The 25,551-nt window shown below is 40.1% G+C and overlaps 1 protein-coding gene across 1 annotated transcript in view; it reads left to right on the plus strand.

Moving 5' to 3' along the window:
* Positions 1-25,551, plus strand: part of GRIN3A (glutamate ionotropic receptor NMDA type subunit 3A) — a 78,734-nt gene that overhangs the window by 38,990 nt on the left and 14,193 nt on the right. Inside the window, exons 4-6 of the mRNA XM_068928521.1 lie at positions 16,012-16,157; positions 17,607-17,722; positions 19,396-19,547. Coding sequence (XP_068784622.1) covers positions 16,012-16,157; positions 17,607-17,722; positions 19,396-19,547 — 414 coding nt within the window. The remainder of the gene's footprint in view (positions 1-16,011; positions 16,158-17,606; positions 17,723-19,395; positions 19,548-25,551) is intronic.

The following is a 25,551-nucleotide window of genomic DNA, read 5'->3' on the forward strand; positions in this document are numbered from 1 at the left end:
AGCAGCTGTTCTTTTCAAAGTGCAACAATCTTGGAGGAGGAGGAGGGTCAAGGATATAGGTTAGCCCATTGTGGGTTTCTCTGTAAAGGTCATGGGTTAGATTTCAGTTCTGAGGCCCCTTTGGCTCTAGCTGTTTGGATCAGTTAGATGATTTGAGTCATCCTGAGATGAACCCGAAGAAAACAGAATCTACCCTGCATGGAGCCATAACTACTAACTTTCTAGGTAGGATTTTATAAGTATTTTATCAAGTAACCAGAAAAAAGAATCATCTCAAGAACTGATCATTTATTTTGCTTTCATAAGCTGTATAATTTTTGCAAGTGTCCCTCCAGACAGCAAAGGCCAGGCTTCACCTTTCATGTAACTGTAAGTTTATGTAAACTTTCCATTCAGACTAATGACCATTCTGTTTTGATCTTGTGTGTACGACATCTGACTAACCTCCTCCAGTGCAGTCAAGATCTTTACCAGCAGTAATAGTTTAAACAAAGAATAATACTTCCTACTGTTGGCCTAAGGCACTCTAAAATTGGTAAATGCCTTACAGCAAATTATTAATAATGACCCGCCTTTCCTCTTGCAGAAGAATATCATAAATATTACATTGATAATGTGATCCATTTAAGCCTCACAATTTCTGGAGTAATGTATCTATTTTATTCAAAGCATTCTGAATGAGCAAATGAGAGGTTACATGGCTTTAGGCTGAATTTCACTAGTTCCAAACATATCTCTCTACTTCAGTCATTGCCTGAGCAGTAATGCTGACTGAAAGGAGGTTACTTTACTACCCTTTGCAGGAGCATCCCCTAATCCACCAAATGTAATCACTTCAATTTATATTCTGTTTTTTCTGCATCATTGTTGTAACCACACATGGAATTCCTAAGACAGGTTGTGGGGCATTTTGGCAATTGCAAGAAAATGAAATTATTCTAAAGCCATACTGTAACACCTTACTAGCGGGATACAAAATTAAGCACAGAATATTGCAGCACATCAGGTGCTGCAAACACAGGTCTTAGTCCTGAACTGAAACACTGATTACTCATTGCTTGGGCTTAACCTCAGTGACCTCATTAAATTAGTGGAATTAATGGCACTTCCTAGGAAGCCACTTCACTGCTTCAATAGAGTATGTTGGGCTAAGCCCCTGAGTAGCTACCAGTTTCCAGTGTAGGAATTAGATGAGGTAGACTTTATGGAAAAGGATGGCCTGCTGTAACATGAACTGCAAGAACAGTTTCATATACTTCATTCACACATCTGCTGCAGAAGCCTTACTCCCTAAGAATGGCTACATCTGAAAATATACTGTTTTAACTGCTTCTGACATAGAACTTGAGCTCTGCCTTTCAAAAGTCTAAGAATTAAGGCTTAGATTTAGGAAGTGTTAGTGGTACAACAGTTGTAGAGGTCCATGCAGAGCTTTAGTTACTTATAACTATTTTTACATAATTTGTAGATGTTATGTGGTTATGAGATCTGCTTACCTCTTTCCTTTCAGTAGCGGAGACCGTCATTTCAAAAGTATGGCAACAGGATGCAAAAATAATCTTTTTAAACATTTTTAAGCATTCTGCCGCTGCTCTCTAGACAAATATGCCCTTGTACTGTGCTTCTGAAGTTTATTTTAAAAATAAAGCCCAAAATAGATCAGTAACCTTCTTAAGGTGATGGAAAATACATCTAATTTCTTCAGTCTGGCAGCCACAAACAGTAAATACCATCCAAGCTTGCAAACAGTCAGGAAGGAAATGCAAGCTGAAAAAAATTAATTTTTTTCTCCCCAGGATTAGAAACCTGATATTTAAAGTCACTATTGTCCAGGAATATCTATGCTTTCTCTTCTACTTAAAAAAAAAAAAAAAAAAAGTTAGTTATAGTCTGAATTAATAGTATCCGCCTTTCTAGAAAGAGGTGTGTTATCACAGGGATGCCTAGCTGACCAAGCAGTATAAAATTGCTCAGTACAGCTCAGTGAAAGAACCATAGTCCTTCCCTGTTGCTGGATACTTGAAAGGATGACATTTTTGCCAGAAATCAAAAGAAGGTGAGTTGCATTACAACCACTAATCACAAGGAAAAATGTGCTATGGAATTAGAGATCTCTTAGTCTTCAAAATGCATTAACACTGTAGAACTGGAAGTAATAAATTATTGAAATATTAGCCTGTTGCTGAAAAGAGGAGTGGCCAGTGAGGCAAGAACTATTAATCAGAGCAGAAGGAAAATAGTAGGAGGCAGAAGAATTTTGTTCTGGACATAGGTCTTGATTTTGGGCTACTTAGTATATGTTTTCTGAGTTAGGCCTCCACAGTATCTTAACAAGAGCAAGTCACTAAAGTCAAACTTCTGTGGTGTCCATCAAAGCTGGCTACTCCATTTACCTGATTTTCAGCCCAAAATATCCCTCTGACAATGCAGAGAAGAGAAAAGCATTCTATCTAATTTCCTCAGCACTGGCTGCTTCCAGTTCTTCTCACCACACTCATCAGTACTGAGCCAAAGTATCTTCATTCAGCTTCACCGTAGGACAGGGCAAGGAGGAGCACTAGCTAAAAATTCTCCAGAAAGCTCACATCTCAGAAGCAGACAGCTGCAGCAGTGTGCCTGACTTATAAAGCTCTGGAAAAGTACCGTTCTGATGGCAATTCTGCTCACATTTTAGGTGACTTTTTACACTAGGAGCTGCAACATTCGCACACAATAAGTTGCAGAAATATTAAAGCAATGTCCTGACACCTTAAAATTCTACTCTGCTAAGAGAAAGGGCAATTTTGGGCCACAGCATATTTTCCCCCTCCTTTTGTGTCTTCTTTCACATTTTAGACCGTAAGCTCTTCCCAGTGGAAACTGGTAAACATAGCTTTTGGGAAAGCAACACTCACTTGAGCACATTCAGACTGCTGTTTAAGCACAAGAGGATAGCCACAGGATAAATGTGATGTTTACTCAGATGAAAGTTGCAGAAGTGTCCTAATTCCCTCAGCTAAAGTGGCATGTAAGTTTCAAAGGTTGTTTGCAAATAAAGGAAAAATATTGTGTGTGGATCATCTTATGTTCCTTATATCCCTTCTCTCTTCTGAATCCCAGAAGCTTATTTGAATTCTTCACCTAATGTCACATCTTTTGATGCACAAAAAAGTTCTAGTTCTAGTTCTTGGTCAGGCTATTTGGAGGAATATCTGTTCTTCTGTGTATGTTCACTTCCTTGCAAGGTTAGTAATTCAGCCTACAAGCATGCTAACCCGCAAACTCCTTTTGAAGTGATTTAATGATCTGTCCTACCTACCAGTAATGGCCTGTAAGACAGCCAGCATGGTTCCTGGCATCTCCTAAACCTGCTTATCACCTTCTTTTTTGTATATGTTCTTAGCATTTTGATGATAACACAGTGCTCAGCCATAGTTCAAAAAGCTGCCATCCTTGAAAAAGCTGATCATATGCTGCATGAAGGCTGATGCACATTTTCATGGTGGGAAGATGAGCTTGCAATAAGTAACCTGTCAAAACAGAGCTGGTGCTAGAGCAGCACTTAGGTAGTCAGATGGGGCCAGGTAAGCCTAAGACAGTTGGCCGCTGCTGTCTGTCTCCTGATTGACAGGTGATGATTGCATTACTGTACTACAGCAGCAGGCTGAGTACAGAATCTTGTAGGCACAGGCTGAGCAGAGAAGGGGCATATTGATAGGCAAGGGGCTCTTGGCTTCAAAAAGGATAATTTCCTACCATTCTGCTTCCGAATCATATACCTTTATGGCTATTGTCTCTGTTAGCCATTTTATGACAAGTCCAGATATTTTATTTCTTAGTTTCCAATCTATTTTCCATAAAGTGATACTGTCTGTGTGTAAATGATATAGGTCTCACTCTCACAAAAAGGAAAAGGAAGAAATCATTTTAAATTACACGAGTGACTACTCACTGCCTACCTTTTCCCAAAAGCCTGCAACCTAAGGCCTTGATCTAGTGAAACTCTTCATTATCAATTTCAAAAACAAAAACAAAAAAATCCTAGATTACCGGCTCTTCCTGGGGAGTGGGTTTTCTCAGTGGCAAGTTCTTTGAAGTAGGGACTTTTCTTTCAGGCTTCTCATGGAAAATCATATGTTGAAGATGCACCAGAAAAATCAGGAGCTTATTGAGTAGGCCACATTATTTGAGGTAAAACAAGTGTGGAAGCCCAGAGGATAGAAGATACAATTCAAATATGCCAAGAGAAGAGCATACAGCAGGAGAAACTGAAAAGCTGGACAGATTTTCCAGCAGGTGGTCCAACACCTGGCTTACTTTCTGCTGAAGGTGTAATTTTTTCAATGTAATGAGTTTTTCAAGTGTAAAATCCTAGATCATTGCTGCTGTGACAGCTGCCAGCTTTTCTTTACCATCTTTAGTGTCTGCTTTAACATTTGTGTGTGTCAGTTTAGTATGGCTAGATTTTAATTTGTCTGGATCTCTTTGCCCTCAAAATACCCCTTGAGCCTGGCAAAGGTGCTCTCCACGTTGTGTTTTGACAGAAAATACTGATTCTACTGAGATTAATTTAATAAAAAGAGCTAGACCTGTGAATGCCACCATCAGCAATGTCTATTATCTCACCAAACTTTACCTGTCTCCAGCTGAGACATTTACATATCATTTGCTCAATCTAGTATGCTTTTAGATTAGTTGGGAGAGGTAGACACATCTGGCTCTGATTCCTCTATTTAAGACAATTACTTCAGGATGGGACCACTCAAGCTATTCCCTGATAGTACCCATACCTCTCCACCATGCACGATGGTGCACTAGCATGGCCAGCATCAGCGTCACACGAACATAGCAGCCCTGAGGAATACACTGCAGACATCTACAGTCGCTCCAGTGGGTCCTATCCAAAAAGTCATTTCAAGAACTTTGATGTGCTTTGCATTTCACCCCCAGAAGTCTCTTATTTTCTGTTGAAAATCTCTTTTAAACCACTGTCTGATATGCCACTAGAATGTCTGCTCTTATGAACCATCCATCTTTTTTATTGCAAAACTAATCAGATGATTGAATAATCCAAGCCAGATGCTTCTAACTGGGATTCTGTTGTTCAGGATTTCAGTCTTTACAATCATGCAGAATTTTATTTCTTTAAAATTAAAATAAATTCTTTAAAATCTCACATTGCTTTAAAATTTGATGCTATAAAGTCTTACTTCGGATTTATGAAAACTTCAGTTAATTCAGAGGCTTTATGGCCATTATTATATCAATTAAAAACTTCCTATTTCAGGTACATGTAGTATTAAAACATTCCAAGAATACCAACTGACAGATAACTGCAGATCAGCTTCAGAAATACCAAACCACAAAAAATGAAAGGTTAAGACCCCTCATTGGCCTTTTTCATAGTCAGGAGAGTGATCCAAATACCACTGCATTTAATGAGATTTTCTCTCCAGTTCAGTGAGCTTTAGACCACAAGGATACCTGTTGTGTGTTTACATTTTCCTCTTGAAAAAAAAAAAAAAGTCTTTTACGAATTACACTAAAGAAAAAGCTTTTCAAAGTTGAAATGGTAGCTGTTCCTATTTCATGCCATGGTCTTTCAGTGCAACAAGCTATGATGAATCATTATAAGGAACGCTACCTGCACTGCTATGTATTAAATATATACTGTAATAACATGTACTTTAATATGCATTACATGCACTAAATTGTATGTCAAAATCCAAGCAACAAACTTACTGAGGTTAACAGAAATCTTCTTATTGCTCCCATGGGGTTATGCATCTGTACAGGACTACAGGATTCTTTTCTTTTCACAATTATGAGAAGTTGGCTGCAATACCTATAGGACATACTTTTCTCCGCAGGAATTTATTGGACACAGGAAGATCGTAATTCACAGCATCACAGCCTGCTAATTAGAATATGGTGCTTTTCTGAGTATTAATGAGTCACTGAAGAATTTGAACTCAAGGGTACTGTAATTTCATGTAGACCAAAGTGAAAAAAAAATCTAAAACAACAGAGAAGTTAAGCATTAAACTGAAGGGGCAGAATAAAGAACAGACTTTGTAGAGTAACCTCATATAAGAATGAAAGACACTTGCAACTTACAGAGGTGAAAGTGTGACTTGTTAACTTCCCCATTCTCTCATTAAAGCTTTATTATAAAGTTATGGTATTGGAGGCTCAGTATCTGACTACTTGGTTTTTTTAGCATTCTGATATCCAGCTTATCACAGTGCACTGCACTGTTCTCCAGATCTAATTTCCTTTTCCACGGAGACCTTGGTTTTAATGCTTTCCTGCCAATGATCATTCTTTTGGCATCTTTGCATACCACCCCCTGCTGCTACAGGTCTTCATCTACATAAAATGGCTTGCACTGTCACCTACTGTCTTAGCAGCTCTTTACCCCACTAAGCTAATTGTTTGACCCAAAGCATGTAGGGGCAGGGGTGGAAGGGAGGAAATCCTGCTGTCTTCATTGCACTTAGTGTAGGTCATGAAGGTTGTTCTCTCAGCATCAGAAGGAATTAATGTGTTTTAATATTTTCCCAGCTGTCTCCACATCTGTTTTCTTACACTTGAGCTGCAGTACACCCGTAAGTCATGTCATTTAAAAATGACCACCAGAAATAGCAATTGCCTCATAGATGGAAGTCAGCCCTGCTAGAAGTAATGCAAGTATATGAGGAGATGTGCTGCTGGAGTAGCTGGCAGAGAGGAGCAGAGAAAGGAGAACGTGAATAATGTTGATCTTATCCTCTGACATATGGAAGATCATTGTGGAGCTGATTTAGTAGCATTAAGGACAGTTATTATTGTTCACAAAGGTCATAGCTATTGTGATCAACAAACATACGCCTGGATACTAGCCTGGCTCAGCTTTCTGATGATTCAAGCCTTCCGGGTCCTCCAGTACTGCTAGAGTTTGGGATGCCGAGGGGTCAAGCTCTCCGGAAATATGGAGTTCTCACAGAGTACAATAAGATCTGACTGAATACCAGGTACAGTCAAATACAGTTAGTTCATCTTTTACTGTGCAATAGGTCAAAACATCTAAACGAGCCCATTGTTTTTCTTGTAACCTTTTTGCTTAACATTTTATTCACTGTATTTAAAATTAATTCCAAAAACACACAAATAACATTTAGTTACAAGGTTGTATCTATCAGCAGCTAAAGAACACTGATGCAAAGTCCCTATGGTTCACCTTCATTTGATGCTTTTCAATCAAAAGCCAGTAGTAGATAACATATTTGAGAAATTAGGAGTGTGCTGACCTAAAGTTCCACAGTCTGCAATTAAAAAGCTCTAATGTCCATAAGGACAACATGCTAATCACATTATTTTCACCCTGGTAAATGGTGACCTATTTGCAATATGAAACCGTTGCCTGATCCTTTCCTGGAAATCACAGAGCACTTATCCTTGCTTCACAGCTTTAGACAGAGTCACCCCAGAGGATTGTGCTTTAGAGAGTCCCATGGTACCTGGTTCTGCACCAGTACAAACCACCCCCTTCCCCTGCTTAACTCCATGATCTTCTGAATGAGTAAAGTGGCCAAGAGCTTCAGATCCTTTCAAAGCCCCATTTTTCTGGTTACTGGCACAATCATGGTCACTAACTGAATCATGTATCATTTGACCAGGTGAGGCAGGCAAGGAAGAAAAATATCATAGGGCCAGGGGACTGGCAGCACTGTGCTAAATGAACCAGCAATAGCTGGAGCAAGAGAAGTTTGTAAGATGTTCTGAAAGCAGATTATTTTGAAATATTTGGTGTCAAGGCAGCTGCCTACACTGTATGCTGTCGTAACGTTAGGTTTCTCCCTCCACCATACAACTCGTTTTAGAGAAGATTCTTCTCTATCTTTTCTTCAGCGGGCCTGAGATCCCAGACGGAAGGCAGAGAGGGATTTTTCAACCAGAGATCTCCTTTGTAATATTGGTAGATTAAGCATATATTAAGCCAAATAGCTCTCTTCCCTCACTCCTAATTTGAAAAGGACTTCATCTATCTAAAAGCAATATTAGCCCTATTTTACAGGTAGGAAGAAGAAGAATGTGGTAGGTAAGTAGCTCCATCTAGAACATTTTTATAGCAGCTTTGTGCTAAGGTACAACCAGAGCCAGTGATCTATTGCCCACTGAGAATCACACTCTTTTCTTTTCCCCCCTGAATCTGCCTACTTTGCCTACAACTGTTTACACTTAGTATCTTGCAGCTCTCAGCTCTGCATTCAAGCAGAATAAATCCCAGCTCAAAGATCCCTCTGCCCAGAAAACTTTTAAGTGCTATTAAGAAGGAGAGATAAACACACCCATACACTGATATTCACAAGAGCTCCGTTCTTGTGGAGCTGTTGCTCGAAGGCACTGCCCAGCAACTCAACCAGCAGAGCAATCCTGATAAATTAATACCTACCATGGAGCAGTTTTACCCCTTAGCAGTAAGGTTTCTGCAGCACACTGAGGAATAGAGCAGATCTTATGATTCATTCTTAGTACTCATACTAGAAGTGTCAGTAAAGAGACTTTATATTTTTAAATAGAGGCCTAAATCACACTTTCTTTTCATATATACTCAGGCTGGGATAATGAAAAATAAACTCTCAGGCCCGACCATGCATTGATGTTCACTGTTCATAGACTTCAATGCACCTGTAAAGATTTATGAAAAGTAATGACCTAGCTGAGTTGGTTTCAAAGTGACAGGATTTTAACAAAGTCTGAAATTATCCTGGCAAGTCAGGAGTCAGCACCACTGACACTTTCAGATCTATCCTGTATGCACCAGCTCCTGGAGACCCTGGAAACACCTCTACATCCCAATCCTGGACACATGGGACAGTTTCTGAACTAAGCCTCCATTTCTAGTTCAGCTGTGAATTTTCATCTTTCTAAAATTTGAATTTCATGTGTTTCACTATGAATAATTTTCCTTTCTTTCATCTCCCTCCCTGCCCCATAAATATTCACTAGAGCCGGTTTTGAAAAATCTTGCAGATAAATTGGGGAAAGCTCTTGAACAGAGTTCTACATTGTTGAGTTTTTTATTTTGTTTTGCTTTGGGTTCTTTTTTTTTGCGTTTAAACTTCGTTCAGCATTAGCTACTCTATTTCTTTTATTAGTGGGTCAGGACAAATCTTTTAGCAGCTAGACAACCACTTAAATGTGTTGGTTATGTAAGGCGAGATAAAATAATATTGCTTATATGCCAAAGACAGAAGATTCATTGCAAAACAGCAGATCTCTAAAAGCATGTTGATTCTTCACAGCAGAGCCAACCACTTAATGCCACCACCCTCCAGAGATTAACAATTGAAAATGAACGCTTGCGCAAGATTCTGCATCAACTGGCAGAGACTATGTCGGCATTAATAGCAGTTCTGCTACTCTATGAGATATCCATTAAGCATTACACTTGATGTTATACCAAGTAACAAACAATATCTTGTGATGGAGCTACTAAAATCATTTTTCCTCAGGAAAAAACAATCATTTTTTCCTCAGGAGCTGCTGGAAAAGTTAGGAAAATTAATTCAGCCACTATCATCCTTTTATGCCTGATAGATTAAAATTAAAAAGTGGTATTTTAGACAGTGATAAAAGCTGAATCCTTGTTAACCCTGTGGGAGTCACTGCAGGATGCAGTCGCTGACACTGCATTTCACTGACAGGTAGCCCTTTTCTCATTTCCATCATCAGATAATTTACAAAGATGGAAGATCATGTATTTTTGGAAGGGAAGGGCTAACTGAATTAATGATGAAATCATTTTAGTGATCTGAGCAGCAAATTAGAAATTGAGTTCCAGAAGCATTTCTTCTCCAACCAGCTATCAAGGTGCACAAAATACTCTTTGAAGCAGATTCAGTGAGGCAGTTACTGTATCCCACCCGTCAAGTACTGGGAAAGCATTTGCTAGACTTAAATCACTAATAATACCTTAATCTCACTGCTTATACAGATAGCCATAATTTCACTTTAGTAACAATCACTCGGTGTTGAACCTTGCTTACATCTTCACAGTCCCCTGCAAGCTCAAATTCTGTACAAGCAGAAGGAAGCAAAGCCAAACCACGTTTCAGCACTTGCCCAGCCTATTCATGTTTTAGAACAAGCCCTAGCATGTTGAGACCCACAGTGCTTCATATATTAAGTAGTCTTGAGGTAGTATGGTATCTCCAGCTTCAGTGACCGGTTTCTACTAAAGGAATACAACGGAGGCATTACAAAAAGCTGCTCCCTAACCATTTTTTCCCTTTCATTCACATATACACATATGAACATTAGTTACTCAGGAGAACCATGTGGACATTCCACAGAACTTACACAAGAAAAATACGATCTTCATGCTGCGCAGTTTTTCTGCTCGTATTGTGTTCCCTGCCTTTCTGGAGCTGAGACCGTCTTCTCATTATATTTGTATCATGAAAATCTAGGGTTGCAACACACAACAACAATACCCATGAAACCAAATGAAATGTCAACCACAATAATAGTAGACATAGTAACCAATGCACAGAGGGGGAAAACTCTTCAAGACAAATCTTCTGTCCTTGTAGCACCAAAAGTTCATACAGAAGTTAGATCCTGCTAGAAGGATCTCAGACCCCAACAGCCAACCTTTGTACTATGTTAGGGTTATCTCCTGGCAGCATTTCATGGATGAGCAGTTTTACATCTCAACTTTCATAGGACATTTTTGTGCATAAGTCTTTTCAAGTCTGAGTCTAGGTGGCCTCATGCTGACTGATGCCACTGGATGCTATGATATGTTAATACATAATAAGCTCTTGCCCACGTTACATAAACCGGAATATGCTGAGTAATGTAAAAACCCTGACATTTAGAATTTTATTTTTCTGTATTTCTGCTCCTGTGCTTTTATCACACTAGTATTTTCATGCATAATTGGCACTCCAAGCCATAGGTTTACGTGCATACCCAATTCTTCTCAACATGTCCCTTCCAAATGAAACACAAGTTCTCCACTTCCCACTCAGCAGACATTTTAACAACAGAAGACAGAAACTAAAAAGATCTAGGAGTGAGGTATTGAGCCAAGAGAACTGGTAGCTGCGGTACTCACTTTTGGTAGTAAGCACCACAAATGACATTTGTCTAGTAGCACAACGTTATATGAAGAACATATGACTGAGAAATCCCAAAGCTTTCATTGGCACCATCAGAGAGGCTGGACTTCTGCAGTGCTTCTGAGTTTCACAGAATCACAGAATCGTTTAGGTTGGAAGGGACCTCTGGAGATCATCTAGTCCAACCTCCCTGCTCAAGCAGGGTCACCTAGAGCAGATTGCCCAGGATCACATCCAGACGGGTTTTGAATATCTCCAGCGAAGGAGACTCCACTACCTCTCTGGGTAACCTGTTCCAATGCTCAGTCACCCTCACAGTGAAGAAGTTTTTTCTCAGGTTCAGATGGAACTGCCTGTGGTTCAGTTTCTGCCCGTTGCCTCTTGTCCTGTTGCTGGGCACCACGGAGAAGAGGCTGGCCTCATCCTCAGATACTTGTACACGTTGATGAGATCTCCTCTCAATCTTCTCTTCTCCAGGCTGAACAGGCCCAGCTCTTGCAGTCTTTCTTCATAGGAGAGGTGCTCGAGCCCCTTCATCATCTTGGTAGCCCTCCGCTGGACTCTCTCCAGGAGTGCCATGTCTCTCTCTCTTGTACTGGGGAGCCCAGAACTGGACACAGTACTCCAAGTGAGGCCTCCCCAGGGCTGAGTAAAGGGGCAGGATCACCTCCCTCCACCTGCTGGCAACACTCTGCCTAATGCATCCCAGGATCCCATTGGCCTTCTTGGCCACAAGGGCACACTGCTGGCTCATGTTTAATTTGTCTACCAGCACTCCCAGGTCCTTCTCGGCAGAGCTACTTCCCAGCAAGTCAGCCTCCAGCCTGTACTGCTGCACGGGATTATTTCTCCCTAGGTGCAGGACCTTGCACTTGCCTTTGTTGAACTTCATGAGGTTTCCTTAAATGCTTGCCCTCCCTGCCTAAGTGCTCAAGTGACCCTTTTCAAGACATACCACGATCATTTCACCGCCTCAGCACTTCAAGTCATTAGTATTACCTCTGCTTTGGATTCCTTGTTTTCTTACACTGTGAGACTTGTCCTCACGAATATGCATAGTATATGAGCTGCAGGAATGCTGTTAGCTGGTAGAGCTTCCCGCTTTTTTGAGAGAGTCATTGAGGAGCAACACCAAATAGCTTTTTAACCCCCAGCTTTTAACTACTGCAGCAATACTCATTCAAGCTAACTGTTATGCTGCCTGGCTGAATATTGTAGCACCAACATGGCCATCATATTTTATTTTGAGGCCTGGAGACTCAGCAGCTCAAAGGCTATATACAGCCTCTGGGAATGCCAGAAGTGCTTTTACATACAATTTTACAGCGATAATTTTACTGGCACTATTTGCAAAAATACTCTCTTTGAGAAGGCTCAGGTTTGAAAGGCTGCAAACTGGTCATCTCCCTCCCACTTTTCAGCAGGGACACGGGCATGCAACTTTCTGGTAGGGGTGGGCACATGTGAGCCCTCCTGCCCCCTTGGCCAGCCCAGCCATGGGGTGGCAGCTGGGGGCTGCACTCGCCTTGGACGCTCCGCCTCATGCCCCCAACCCTCCTGCAATGCCAAATGTTCAGGTTGCAGCTTGCTGCAGCACAGTGGCCTTGCTGGCTAGCATGCAAAGTGCTGGTTTCTCACTAAAAGCTAATGAGCCCCATGCTGTGCAGCAGGGTTTGACACCTGTGCACTGCGTGGGAGAGGCTGCTTGGAAGCACAGAGAGTTAGCCTACTGGCTGAGAAGCTATGACCCTTTTTAAAAAAAATGAGTGATTTCCTTCACTCCTAGACCTTCAAAGGGAGGTCAGGCAGTTAGAGAGATGAATAAAGAAGGATATTTCATCTGTAACCATAGCTATCTTTACAGCTTGTTCTACGAATTATCAGGCAGAAACCTCCCTGTCTCCTGAAGAGGATGAAAGCCTGTCTCTAGGCCAAAGCAAACTTTGTTCATTTGATTTCTTACAGCTGTAGATTTCTGATTTTGGGGGGACCTTGTAAGTTTATCTAAGCTGTATTCCAAGAAATCTCATGTCACAACCTGGACATGAATCTACAGCTTTTGCATTCATTTACATTTAATCATTCTTAAATCATCAGCAAATCTCCAGGTACTGTACAGACACAAAAAGTGTCGACAGCTCCTTGTGCCCGTTACCTGCTTTGTGATGGTTTTTCACTTTTCAGGCTGACTAGACCTCAGGTGAAAAAAAAAAACAAAACAGAGTATACCCAGAAGCATAGTCTTCACATACTAAAAATGCCTATAATTTTGGCTTCTTCGTAACAATTTTTTCTCAGTAAGACAACTCCCATATTTACTATTATTGATTACAAAAATAAGTAATTATGTTTTCCCAAATCATCAGCTAAAAAGAAAAATCAGTTCCTGAATCTTCAGATTCAAACCTCTGTCTTGTTTTTGATTCCTCACAGTTCATTCTTTTAAGGATTTCTCTGAAATCCTAGGCATTAGCATTCAGTTATGTATTTTAAGGAAAGAGAGAATCTTTCAGCACAGGATTATAGCATATAAGAAACACAAAAGCAACAGAAAATGGAAACAGAAAAGATAAATATAATAAGAGACAACTAATAAGGCAAGACTTAGATGAAGACAGTGAAATTTAGCTATGGTATAAAGATACAAATATTTGAAGTTTCCAATTTGACAGAGAATCTTCCCAAAAGAGGACTACATAAAAGTAAGAAAGCAGCACTGACAAATGGAGGATCTTTCTTCCATACTGAAATTTGTATCTGCAGTTGAAGCAAGTAGCCCTTAAGAGCATTAGTAGATTAGACAGTGAAGACATGTAGCAGGCAGAAGAAGGCAGGTAGAAGGCAGGTAGTCCATTATCTGCTTTTGGCAGCATTTTGTGCTCTTAATGTGTTCTATACAGCTGTAAGCAAGCTCTTTCATCACTGGGACATGCAGCAGCAAGAAGAAAACAGGAGTCACCAAAAACATATAGGTTGAGTACAATATTAATATTTATCCTTCACAGAAAGAATCAAGAGTCATCAAATAGAAAGCTGCAGACCCATTATTATGCTTAGGAAAATGCATAGATTACCAGAAGCAGGAAGAGCATAGGAGGGAAAGGATCAGTCCATATCTTTCCCACACACACTTTACAAGACTTCTCTCTGGACATCTGCTGTTGCTAGAGACAGGAATATTAGCCCAGATGGACTTTTGATTTAATACGTATTCCAATACTGTCATGATTTGTGGTGAAATTTGGCAATGTGCCCAACACAAAGCAAAGCGTGACCAGTCCCCAGTGAAGTTTTCAGCACAGAGAGCTGCACGGAGAGGCATTTAACTTTTCCTCTTACAGGCTTAAAAGTTTAGCTAGATTTAGTCTGAGTGAAGGATGCTTTCCGGTGAAGCCAGGAATCAGCAGTCTTGACCTGCAGGTCAGATGTTGTACTGCAACTGGTGTCACTAGGTAGGCCACAAAGGTTACAACAAAAGCATAAGCTGACTTGGGAGGTGGCAGTATGGATCAGTGTTCAGATCCAGAGATTTTTTTGGTCTCTCCATTGAAACTGCCAATAAATAAAACCTAAATAATTAGTACTAAATCTGGTGACAAGTATATTGGGATATAGAGTGCAGAGAGCCCCTTTCAAGCTCATTCTCTCACCAAGCTATCTCGAATATTTCAAGACTAAACCGAGATTTAAACTGGCAGCATTGTGATGGAAGGCTTCACAATGTATTGCTAGTGCACCACTCTGTTATTTATGTCTTTGGCACTTAAATGCTACTTCTGCACTTTCAGCCAAGAACATTTCTCTGTAGCTGGCACAATGTGCACTATGATCCTGACAGAGATACACCCCACACTACAGATCCTGTGGTCATCCAGACCAGGGCATCCCGCAAAACACTGCCAAGATTCCCTCCAAGCTTACACTCTTGCATTTACCTGCAGGTCTCATTCATGGATTGAAATATAGGAACCAGGCCAACAGAGCACAATGTGGAAAGCATGTGCCCACCTTCTGGATAAAAGCTACCAGAAATATTCTGGTATATTCCAGAATATTCCAGAATATTTCCAGAATTTCTGGAATTATTCACAGATTCCCGGGCCTCAAAATACTATCCAAAACACTGCGTTCTGTTCCTTGTCAGACTGAAGTAGATGACCTGTAACAGCTAGGAATATTCTTTTGTCCATGGGGTGAATGAGGAGAGGGGTGGGAAAGATCTTCTGGATAGCTCTGTATGGTCCTACACTCTGTTTTACTTAGATGACAATGCAGGAGGCTAAAAGGATCAGCAGACCTGTTTTCTTCCTCGTCAAGTGGGGTATTCTTCCTCCTTCTTGCTGCCAGGGCAGGCTTTACATTGTCCACAATTAGTCCTTCCATAGAGTTTCTCTATGGAGAATGATAGCAAAGACAGCAGTGGTCTGTGATATGCTTTCTAGGCTTCTAGAAATGAAATGGTGACACTGTCCCTCCACAGAAGAGGAAATTTCACCATTAGAGAGTCAATAAAACACATTCAGCCAAAACCAACTCAGGATGCCCTGAGTCTTTTACTGGATTTCCAGGGCCACAAGAAGTGGATCTAGGCAAAAAACTAGGCTTGTCATGACACTTCCTCAAACTTGGGATGGTTTTAGGACAAGTAATACAACTAAACCCTTAGGTTTGGGTGCTCTGGATATCTCAAGGGACATGTTTTTCACACTGTTAGGAAGATCCTAAGAGTATTCTAACAAGCTAATCAGGGACCTGGTAGGTCTTTGCATGCTTTTTGTGTGAGCTGGAAAGCTGGCTGCAGGAAAATGTTAGCTGCAGGTCTGTGAATGCTGATGAATTTTGACAGATCTTCCACACATAAGACAAAGATATGCGTTGTGAAGGAGACAAATGACTCTGTTAATCTGTATTTTCATCTCCATAGCTCCACCACCCATCCCAAGGCTTTCGCTTTGGAACTGTGCGAGAAAGCAGTGCAGAAGATTACGTGAGGCAAAGCTTCCCGGAGATGCATGAGTACATGAGGCGGTACAATGTCCCAGCAACCCCAGATGGAGTAGCAAACCTAAAGTGAGCCTCTGCACGCAACAGCAGATCAGTCCCTCGACCACAGCTCAGCAGCACGGAGATGATGATGAGTTTCCCACTTGCAGTGTCATTAAATAGACGTTGAAAGCAGTGTGGCAGATAGGGAAGAAAGCACATCATCAAATGGAGATGCTTAGAGCTGACTAGTATAGCACCAGCTGGAGTGCTACTGGGGGAGGCAGTGCTTCTCATTACCTGCTAGTGTGCCATCAAGCAGTGGAGAAGTAGAAAACCTGGCAAATTTCTGTGTTAGGCAGTGCCTCATTAGGCAGCGAAATTCAGAAGAAATTCAGAAAAGATTTGCGGTCTGAGCAAAAGCTGAGTTTGAGTATTCTCAGCATCTCTGGCAAGCTAGTAGGAAACAAGGCTTCTCAGAGAGAAACCTTAGAGCATTTGTCGATAAAGTGAATAAATTCAGCATTAGACTGGTAAAAAGAAATAAACACCAAATCTTCTTGCTTTGAGGATTCATGATATCACTGTGGTTCGAAGACATTCATGCCTAACAATCCGGAGTTACAGAACCGATTCACTCTGCAGCATGATAACAGACCTACAATAATTCATGCATTTTACTCACAGGAGAGGCATAACAGATGGTCTGAGAATTTTTCATCAAAAGTTGTTTTGTGTTTGCACATTTTTCCCAGACCGATCCTAATGATAATTAAGATACATGGCAGTTTTTTATATGCTTAAATCAGAATCATTCCATCAACATGAATGAAGTAATGTAACTTCACATCAGGAGACCAGGATCTTTGAAGTGATAAGGGGGAGAGGGTGGTGTCCCTGCCTGGATCAGCAGAGAAAAGGCACTGCAAGTGCTCTTTTATGTAATCAGTATATGCAAGGGTGCTAACCATAGATGGTTATGTCAGGAAATTTCAATCCTTCTGTGTTCACGAAGACTTAACATAGAGGCAAGCTGGTCGAGGTGAAGGCATTTAATTTACCACATGTTATGGAGAAAGGAGGAGGAACCTCTTTTTATGAGTTCTCCTTCTGCATTTGTGCTCTAATAATCTTAACCTAAACAGTACAAAGAAACCAAAACAGCATGAGTTTGTGAGCAATTTTTGCTCTTTTCTCCCAATAAAGCCTTGTACTACCATCCAATTCAGTCGGAATCTGACATGTTGCAGTACTCCTCATCTTCCAGGTCACTGGTATTTTCATTTCTATATCAGTGGGAGCAAAGCAGGTTCCAGCTCTGCTGTTCTGCTTTAGATGCAAAAAGTTCATATCCTTCATGCACAGTTCCTTTCTTCAAAATATTAATCAGTTTTGCATTTAAAATAGCAGTCTGCAGTTGCTATTTTCAGTAGGTAAGCTTCCAAAGAACTAATTAGAAAAATGTTCAATAAATATTACTGAGCATAGTCTTTGCCTGTGAAGTGATGCTCTTTCTGACTTTGATCTTGACTGTAGGAATGATCCAGAGAAACTTGATGCCTTCATCATGGATAAAGCGCTCTTAGATTATGAAGTTTCAATAGATGCCGACTGCAAGCTTCTAACTGTGGGAAAACCTTTTGCCATTGAAGGTAATAATCAGTTTTGTAGGATATTGCTTTATCTCTAATGTATTGCAATTGCTTCATTGTCATTTGGTATTCTCAGTGGAAAAATATAGGATAAACTGTTCATGCCTTGAAGCTTATGATAAAATTCTTGACAGTTAAGCAGAACCTCCCTTTTACTCTTCCTAGGCAGCGTCTCCTATTTGAATCCACACCAGAGACTTGAAATCAATTCATTTTCTTTTTTACTTTTTTTACAAAAGAGTACAGACACACGGGAAGAGATCTGCTCATGCTGTGGTAGGATCTGCCTATGGGTGCAGCAGCATGTTTCGTCACATACATGTAACTTGATAAAATTTCCATTGCAAGAAGGTTAGTCATACTGAAGTAATCCACCAGCTTCCACAACTTTGAATCAATTAAAGTAAATTTAAATACAGAAAAACAAAATGAACCCAAACCTGCGTATTTTTACTGCATATTTAGTAGCAGCCAACTGCCAGATGCTTAAACATGCTGAAAATGTAGTATTCCCAAATCCCAGTTATGCCTTCTCTGAAGCTATCCCTTGATTTTTAGCAAGTTTATTCAGATAGAAATACAGGCACGATGTACAAATATCAGCAGCAAGAGAAAGTTTCACTTTGTAGGTACACATATCACAAAATCACTCTGCATCATTGAAAACCAAACCACTGAGCTGGCAAATGTACCACTAGTGTACATTTACATTGCTCTTTTCTTTTCTTATTTCTGTTTGGGTTTTGTGCTTGTTTTGTTTTGCTTTGTTTTGTAAAGGAGGCAGATTGAAATTCTGAGTTCTGAACCGAAAGCAAAAACAAAAATCCGCAGTACTGAGTGTACTGAGAAGTTCTATAGGTAGCTGACAGGATAACTCTGCTTGCAACTATATGTTTTATAGGCACCAGTCGTACTTGTTTTTCTAGAATCCAAAGCAAGCCTCTGTTTTTGAACTCTGTAGAGCTACTGAATCTACTTTCATTTACACTAAGTACTTTACTAGCAGTGTGAAGTGGTAAAAGACCACATAGTGCCTAAAAACTATATTTATTGCTATCTGAAAGCCCATGCCACTGCCAGAGCTGAATCGCGTGAAAGGAAATTACAGTCCCTGCTTTTAAAGTGTTGTATGATAACAACATAAACTTCTCCCATATACATATGTAAGCATACTTTTCATCAGAAAATGTACATGATGAAAAGAAAAGGTCACCTCTGCCGCTACAGGCACACCCACTGCTCTAATAGTGAAAAAAGGATCACAATTTTTTTTACTCAACATTAAGGCTCTTCTCCATTGCTAAAACAATGTAAAAAGAAAGAACCTATGATAAAGGCATAAAAAGGGCTGCATTTCTAGATATAAGACAGAAGATTTATACATGTATCCCCACATTAAGTTTCTGAACCTCTAATTTCACATATTATTCTTTTAGCCTTAGTCATTTTGAATTTACATACCCTGTTTGTATTAGCATACTTTGCAAAACAAAAAAAAACTCATCTCAGCATTTTCAGTCCACACAATCACCAATGAACTGGCTTTCTGAAGCACAGTCAGCCTGCCAAGGCGACTCAACCTGCCACACTGGTGGTTGGTACTTGAAAGGAAGATGCTTTAGCAAAAAGCAAACAAATTAAGAGAGAGATGATTGTACTGTTTTTCCTTCCAGGATATGGCATTGGCCTTCCCCCCAACTCTCCGCTCACCTCAAACATCTCAGAGCTGATAAGCCAGTACAAGTCCCACGGTTTCATGGATGTTCTGCACGACAAGTGGTACAAGGTCGTTCCATGCGGGAAAAGAAGTTTTGCTGTCACTGAGGTATGCAATGAACTATTGGTTAGAGAACTGAAGATGCAAAGGGTTTGCTCAAGTTGCGTGTTCCTCTCCTCTCACAAAATATTCACTATAGTGGGAATAGTGGGAATAGTGGGAATTTAGCACATCCCAAATTATTACCAGGAACTGGGACCATTTCCTTAAATAGGTAGCAGCTAATTGCCCCAAAGACAGGATTTCACCCAAAAAAAGGTTCAGTAATAAATCATTCTAAGAAGAGATAAGAAGCATTTCTTAGATCTTAGTAAAACTACAGGAAATGGAAGAAAATCTCCATGGGTGCTAGTACTGACATTAAGTTGCAGGAGTTTTGCCAGCTCATAGCAACTGAAAATGTAGGCCACTATTTATGGGAAAAAGACTGAGTAGCAGTTTTTCCTAAGTTCCCAAGACTGACAATTAAAGAGAGATAAAGTACTGAGGAATCAAATGACTGAGTTTGCTTGCAGTTTAGAACATATGATGCTGTCTTTTCTCTTTATTATTTAGTGCAAACCGTTCCAAAAGACCTAAGTTACATATTCTCATTGATACAAAACATATTAGCATACATTTAGAAGTATGCTGTTTCCTCTTCACAGCAGATTCAGCCAACTATCAAACCAGCCCTTGATTTTCCCTAAGAAAGTGGAAGCATAACCATACTCCCTCAAAAGAGAAGCCCAGTTTCCTTGAGGTCCAACTCCTGTTCTTTAGTAGTCAGCTGAATCTGTTGTCTGAAAATCTCTCATTGCTTACTAAATCACTAGAAAACTAGCATTTTCTAGAGACTGGAACAAGCAAAAACTTCAGCTGCTTTAGTACATAGAGTGTTTGAGTATTTCTGCATCTCTTTTTTTTATTAGCATACTCTCAATATGAAGCAAATTATGTTATAACCTCAAGCATTTGTAGAAGAAAATTTAATTTGTTTAGTTTTATGATTCTTCAATTGAACGTGAGAAGACACAATTAAAGAAAAATGTGCATTCATGGCCATTTCTGATCCAGCTTATCTGAAGATTACATTATCATCTAAAAGGACAGGTATCAGGGAATTTTCTTTTTAATGTAGCTTACATATCTGTTCCTGAAAACTTCATTTGGTGACCTTTTGTTACTCTACATTTTAACACATTCTTTTGAACTAAATCTCATGAAAATTACCAGATGGTAACGGAAACTAATTACTACAATTGTCCTAAAACTAAAAACTGTCTTACAGCAGAGACAAACTTACCTTGTTAGTGATCCCCCAGTGAACCATTTAAATAGCTTATTAAGTCTGTGCATTTTAAATAGGGCAAAAAGGTCAAAAATATACTTGACAAGTATCTTTTAAAATAATCCTCAATCATGGCAAGGTAGGGTAATATTTGTTTTGAATCAAAACGTGAGCTTGCATTAAGTGTGAAGCTGTAACAAGAAGCCTCATGAAAATTTCTTTCCTCTACAGTTTATAGGTTTTAGTCACATGGAAGTGTAGCTTTATGGTTGTTACTGTCACTTATATTTAGATGGGATACCCATACCCAAAAGCCTGACCGTGGTATCCCCCAAAAAGATATTTGATATTTCAATTAAATGTGTCAGAGGCATAAATGCTTATGATCACATTAGCAATATATAAACACACTCAATCTAAGAGTTCAGAGAATGCTCCAAGTCAAAGCCTTTTCCTTTTCCTTGCCTCCTTCCTCTTAAATGCCTACATAGTCTCCCACACTGATATAGACTCAGATTCCACCCCCCATTGCAAACATACTGTTACCATCAAATCCTTTACTTCCTTTCCCTGCTCCTTCCCTTCTCATCATCCTTATACATAGATTCAAGTAAAAGCCTACACGTAGGAAATGCTGAGGCTACCCAAATCCTTTATATCAGACACTAGAATTAAATCAGAACATGGTGCTATCTTCCTAAGGGCAAAGTGTCCTATTGCCCCGAAAGCTACAATCATAAAACCCCTTTTTATTTTGGAAGACAATGAAGAGACCTGTGATCCCTAAGGACCTTAGGAGTCTCTGGAGCAGCTGGTGTAGTCCAGCATTACATAGCTTTTGACCTTGGAAACAGATGTACAATGAAAAAAAACATTGCTCCATATCACATAGCCTAGATCATGTCACCAGTGTGTGGCTTCTTTGCTCATATCTAGAAAAGGAAAATTTCCAACAGTTATAGTGACCCAGACAACAGGAAGACAGATAGTTCAGATATATACAGGTCCGGGAACTAGAGCTGTGAGATCTGCTATGCATTCACCTGCATCATCGTGTCTGGAGAAGGAGGTGTGAGGCAGGTGAGATGTAAGGAGCTTCCTCTGATCATCAGTATCTGAACTCCAGTAGCTCTATTCCATGGCAGTCCCAGTGTTAGCTAGAGAAATATCTAAATATGGAATCAATTTTAAACATCTTCCAATAAAAAATTATGATTCTATTTAGTACTGTATTTCTCCCAAAACATATATTTGTTCCTCTATGCCTTATGCTCTCAAAAGTGTCTTGAGAATCTTGAAACTTTTTCTAAAATAGCAAATAGAGTAATAGAGAAAATAAGCCCTGGCTGGGCAAACTGCAGAAGATGTACTATAAAACCAGTCTCTTTGTGAAGAAAATAAAATATCAGGAATGACATAACAAACCTTGCATTCAAATCAGAAAGAATAATATGGTAGGCAGCATGTCATTTTTTACAGTTACTTTTCTGAAAGCCACTGCAATTTAAAATTACAGGAACAACTATACAATTTTTCCTGCACAGCCATTGCTAACATTTTATCACTGACGCAAAACCAATTCTTTCACTTTCCTAAATTTTCATTAGCTCCTCTGGGCTCAGTGATGCAATACCGAAAGACATTGTTTCCCAGGTGAACCCTGTACTTCCCTCACTGTGTTCAAGAAAAAAACAATGACATTCTTAAAGACTCCTCAAGGTCCACCAATAATGGGAGAAAAGGTGGGGAAAAAATGCTCTAGTCTAAAAAAAAATAAATAAACCATATTTTGTCACATGCATGGTCCTGGGGCATTCTATTTTTCTGAATGTTCAGTGACATGAGGTTTTTAGCATGGGGTCACAGCTGGAAGCTGTGTTGTGCTTTAAAGGAACTCAGTCGTTTGAGTTTAACTTCTATGTGATGCTCAAAAAGGAGGCTAGGGCTAGACACTTTGGGTCTGGTTGTCTTACTGTGGTCCTTGCTTCATCTTCAATTGCACTAACCCAACAAGCAGCCAGCAAGCTAGTTAAAGTGACTGCAAACAGAGTCTTTGAACCAATCCCTCCCTTATTCAAAGCTATTATGAAATCAGAAAGAAAGAACAAAAACAAACAAACAAATAAAAACCACTTAATAGCCTGGCTCTTTTCCAATGCTTTATTCTTTCCTTGCTAGGCTGGGGTGAGCTCTACTGAGTCCAGACCTCCCCTTTCCTGAATTTCCTACCCCTGCTGCACTCCCCCTGAACATCCCCGCATGTCCACCCATGCCTTCTCTTGGCCAAGAACTTACCATTTTTAGAGTTTGCAACTTCACAGCTGGGACAAATTTACTACCTGAAATGGGGCCAAGCAGAGGACACTCCCTAAAGCACAGCTTCCCCATTATTTCTTCAAAAAACGCTGGAATTATTCTTGGAGTTATTTTTGTGACCTGTTTGTGTTCTTTACTCCTTTACAGTCCAGAAATCTCCTTTATTTAGCTCCCTGCAGTAAGTTATGATAACATTCAACAGATTATCTGAGGTATGAACAATGATCAACAGCAGCAGATAATTCTCTCATTTTCAAAAAAGTCTCAGCCTCTAAGTGGGAGATTATTCACCTTGATTATATACTAAACTAAGACCCAGCAGTTGGCTTGAGATATCTGGAGTAAGGCTTTGTATTTTTCTACTTCTTTTTGATAAATGTGTCTTGTGACACATTGCACCTGTCAACCAAGAGTAATGACCTGAAAATGGAAATACACATGGGTGAAATATTGACCAATATATCCTTTGAATGCATTGAAATATCCATCTTCCTGTTCTGTCGTTTCTTCTTGAGGCTGTACCTGGTTCTCATATGTCTGCCACTCCTGCCCGTTGAGATTAATTTTTCTTTAGATTTATTTTGAGGTTCTTCTTCCTACTCATCAGTCTTTTCAATTCTTATACAGGGAAGTGGTATTTCCTATGGCAGACCTCACTACTGGCTCTTTCCATCTTTCTTTCTATCTGGCAGCACTTTGCTCATTCTGAATTGCGTTTGAAAGCCATGTCATGGAAAGCCATGATCAGATTGAGACTGGAAAATTTTCCATGCCTCCTCAAGCTAAGTAACCAAATTAAGATAGGAGTTTGAAGGTGCAGAGATTGGCAGGGCTTGACCCCACTGTTTTCTGTGAATGTCTGCAGCAAAGGCACTTGCCCAAGGCACTTCACTCTGACCACAATCTGTTGGATCATTCATGGGGGATTAAGCTGACATGAACTTGGATGAACTGCTACATTGAATCACACATTACCCTCTCTAACACGAGTAATTGTTGGTAGTGGTGGTTATTCTCACTGATTGCTATTCAATAGCACTTGAGTAATCTTGCTTTAAAATTGTCATATTCTATTCCCAGTGGAATTTCTTTGTTGCAAATTTGCTATGCCTCTACTTAGGGCAGAGCATGGAGCAGGAGGGAAGTGGGGTATGCAGAGTTATATTTGCACATATTCCATTTGGACCTAATCAGTGTGCTCTAAGACTTTCAATTTGTTCCTCTGCCCCCTGTTACTCTCACTAACTAATCATTGCCATGTCAGCAGGACATTTAAGACTTTTCCCATCCAGCACATTAGTTCCTCTCAAGCTCAGGAGAGACTGAAAATTCTTTCTTTCTGTAGCATTTTTGGGAAACAAAATACGTTGAACTGGTAAATTTGAAACTTCCTGCTCCTAGTAGCAAAATAGCTTTGGCACTTAGCCACTATGATAGTAGTCATAGTGCGTAACCTTAACACCAAGCTGCCTATCAGTTAGCTATGGTGTTTAAGGTTAGGACCAGGCAGGGCAAAGTGTTTAGGAGACAAGCTGGCCCAAACAAGCTTCTCAAGTCAGCATGAAGGAGTTAAACCCTTCCTGAATCAGAGAGTAGTCAGCGTTTTGGAAAAAGCTAACAGACTGTTTCATAGCTTTTAAGATACATTTACAAAAACATTCTCTTGAAATTGTATTTTCTACTTCACTTCCAAAGCTTGTTTATTCTCTATTTGTAAATGTCACAGGGCAGCTGGAGCTCTGGAACCTAAAGATTGATTTGCACAAAGACTGACAGTTGAATTGGATGACAAACAACATAGGGAATATAAAATTATAGTCTCTTTGTTACATAAAACAATATTCCAACTACTAACATCAAACAACTTACTGATGCTTCAAAGTAATACGCAACCAGCATTTCACTTGACACTTTTAACAACCATCATTCACACACAAACCATGCCAGTGCTAACTGAGCCATCACGGCAGACCCACAGGCTTTCTGCACACCAGTGACTCAGAGTGGCACATGAGGGACACCTGGGCTCCAGGCACTGGTGCCTGGAGAAGGGGCACTCAGGCAGCTGAGGGTAGGGAACTGCCATAAGCCAGCATGTTCCTGTCCGATCCAGACCTGGGTCTGCATGCATTGCAGCTTCTCTGCTCCCAGCATGCAGCAAAGGCAACACCTCCTACATCCTCTCTTCTCTCTGACCAGCGATGGGATCCACCAATGGTTCTTCTCTCGGGTTTTTGAAGGAAATATCCCAAACTTGACCTGCTGTGGCTTGTGCCTGTGTTGGTGATCTTTGGTCTTAGCACCACATGGGACACACAGTCAGGCTATACCTTCTTTATCCTTCCATGATTTTATGCAATTGCCATCAGTATGTGGCAAACCACGCCTTTCTGCTGTTAGTTTTGAATAGCTTCCTTAAAGATCAATGGTTAGTTTCCTTTTTTTACTGTATCGGCCACCTTCCAA

This window comes from Struthio camelus, chromosome Z (genome assembly GCF_040807025.1).
Source record: "Struthio camelus isolate bStrCam1 chromosome Z, bStrCam1.hap1, whole genome shotgun sequence".
NCBI lineage: Eukaryota > Metazoa > Chordata > Aves > Struthioniformes > Struthionidae > Struthio > Struthio camelus.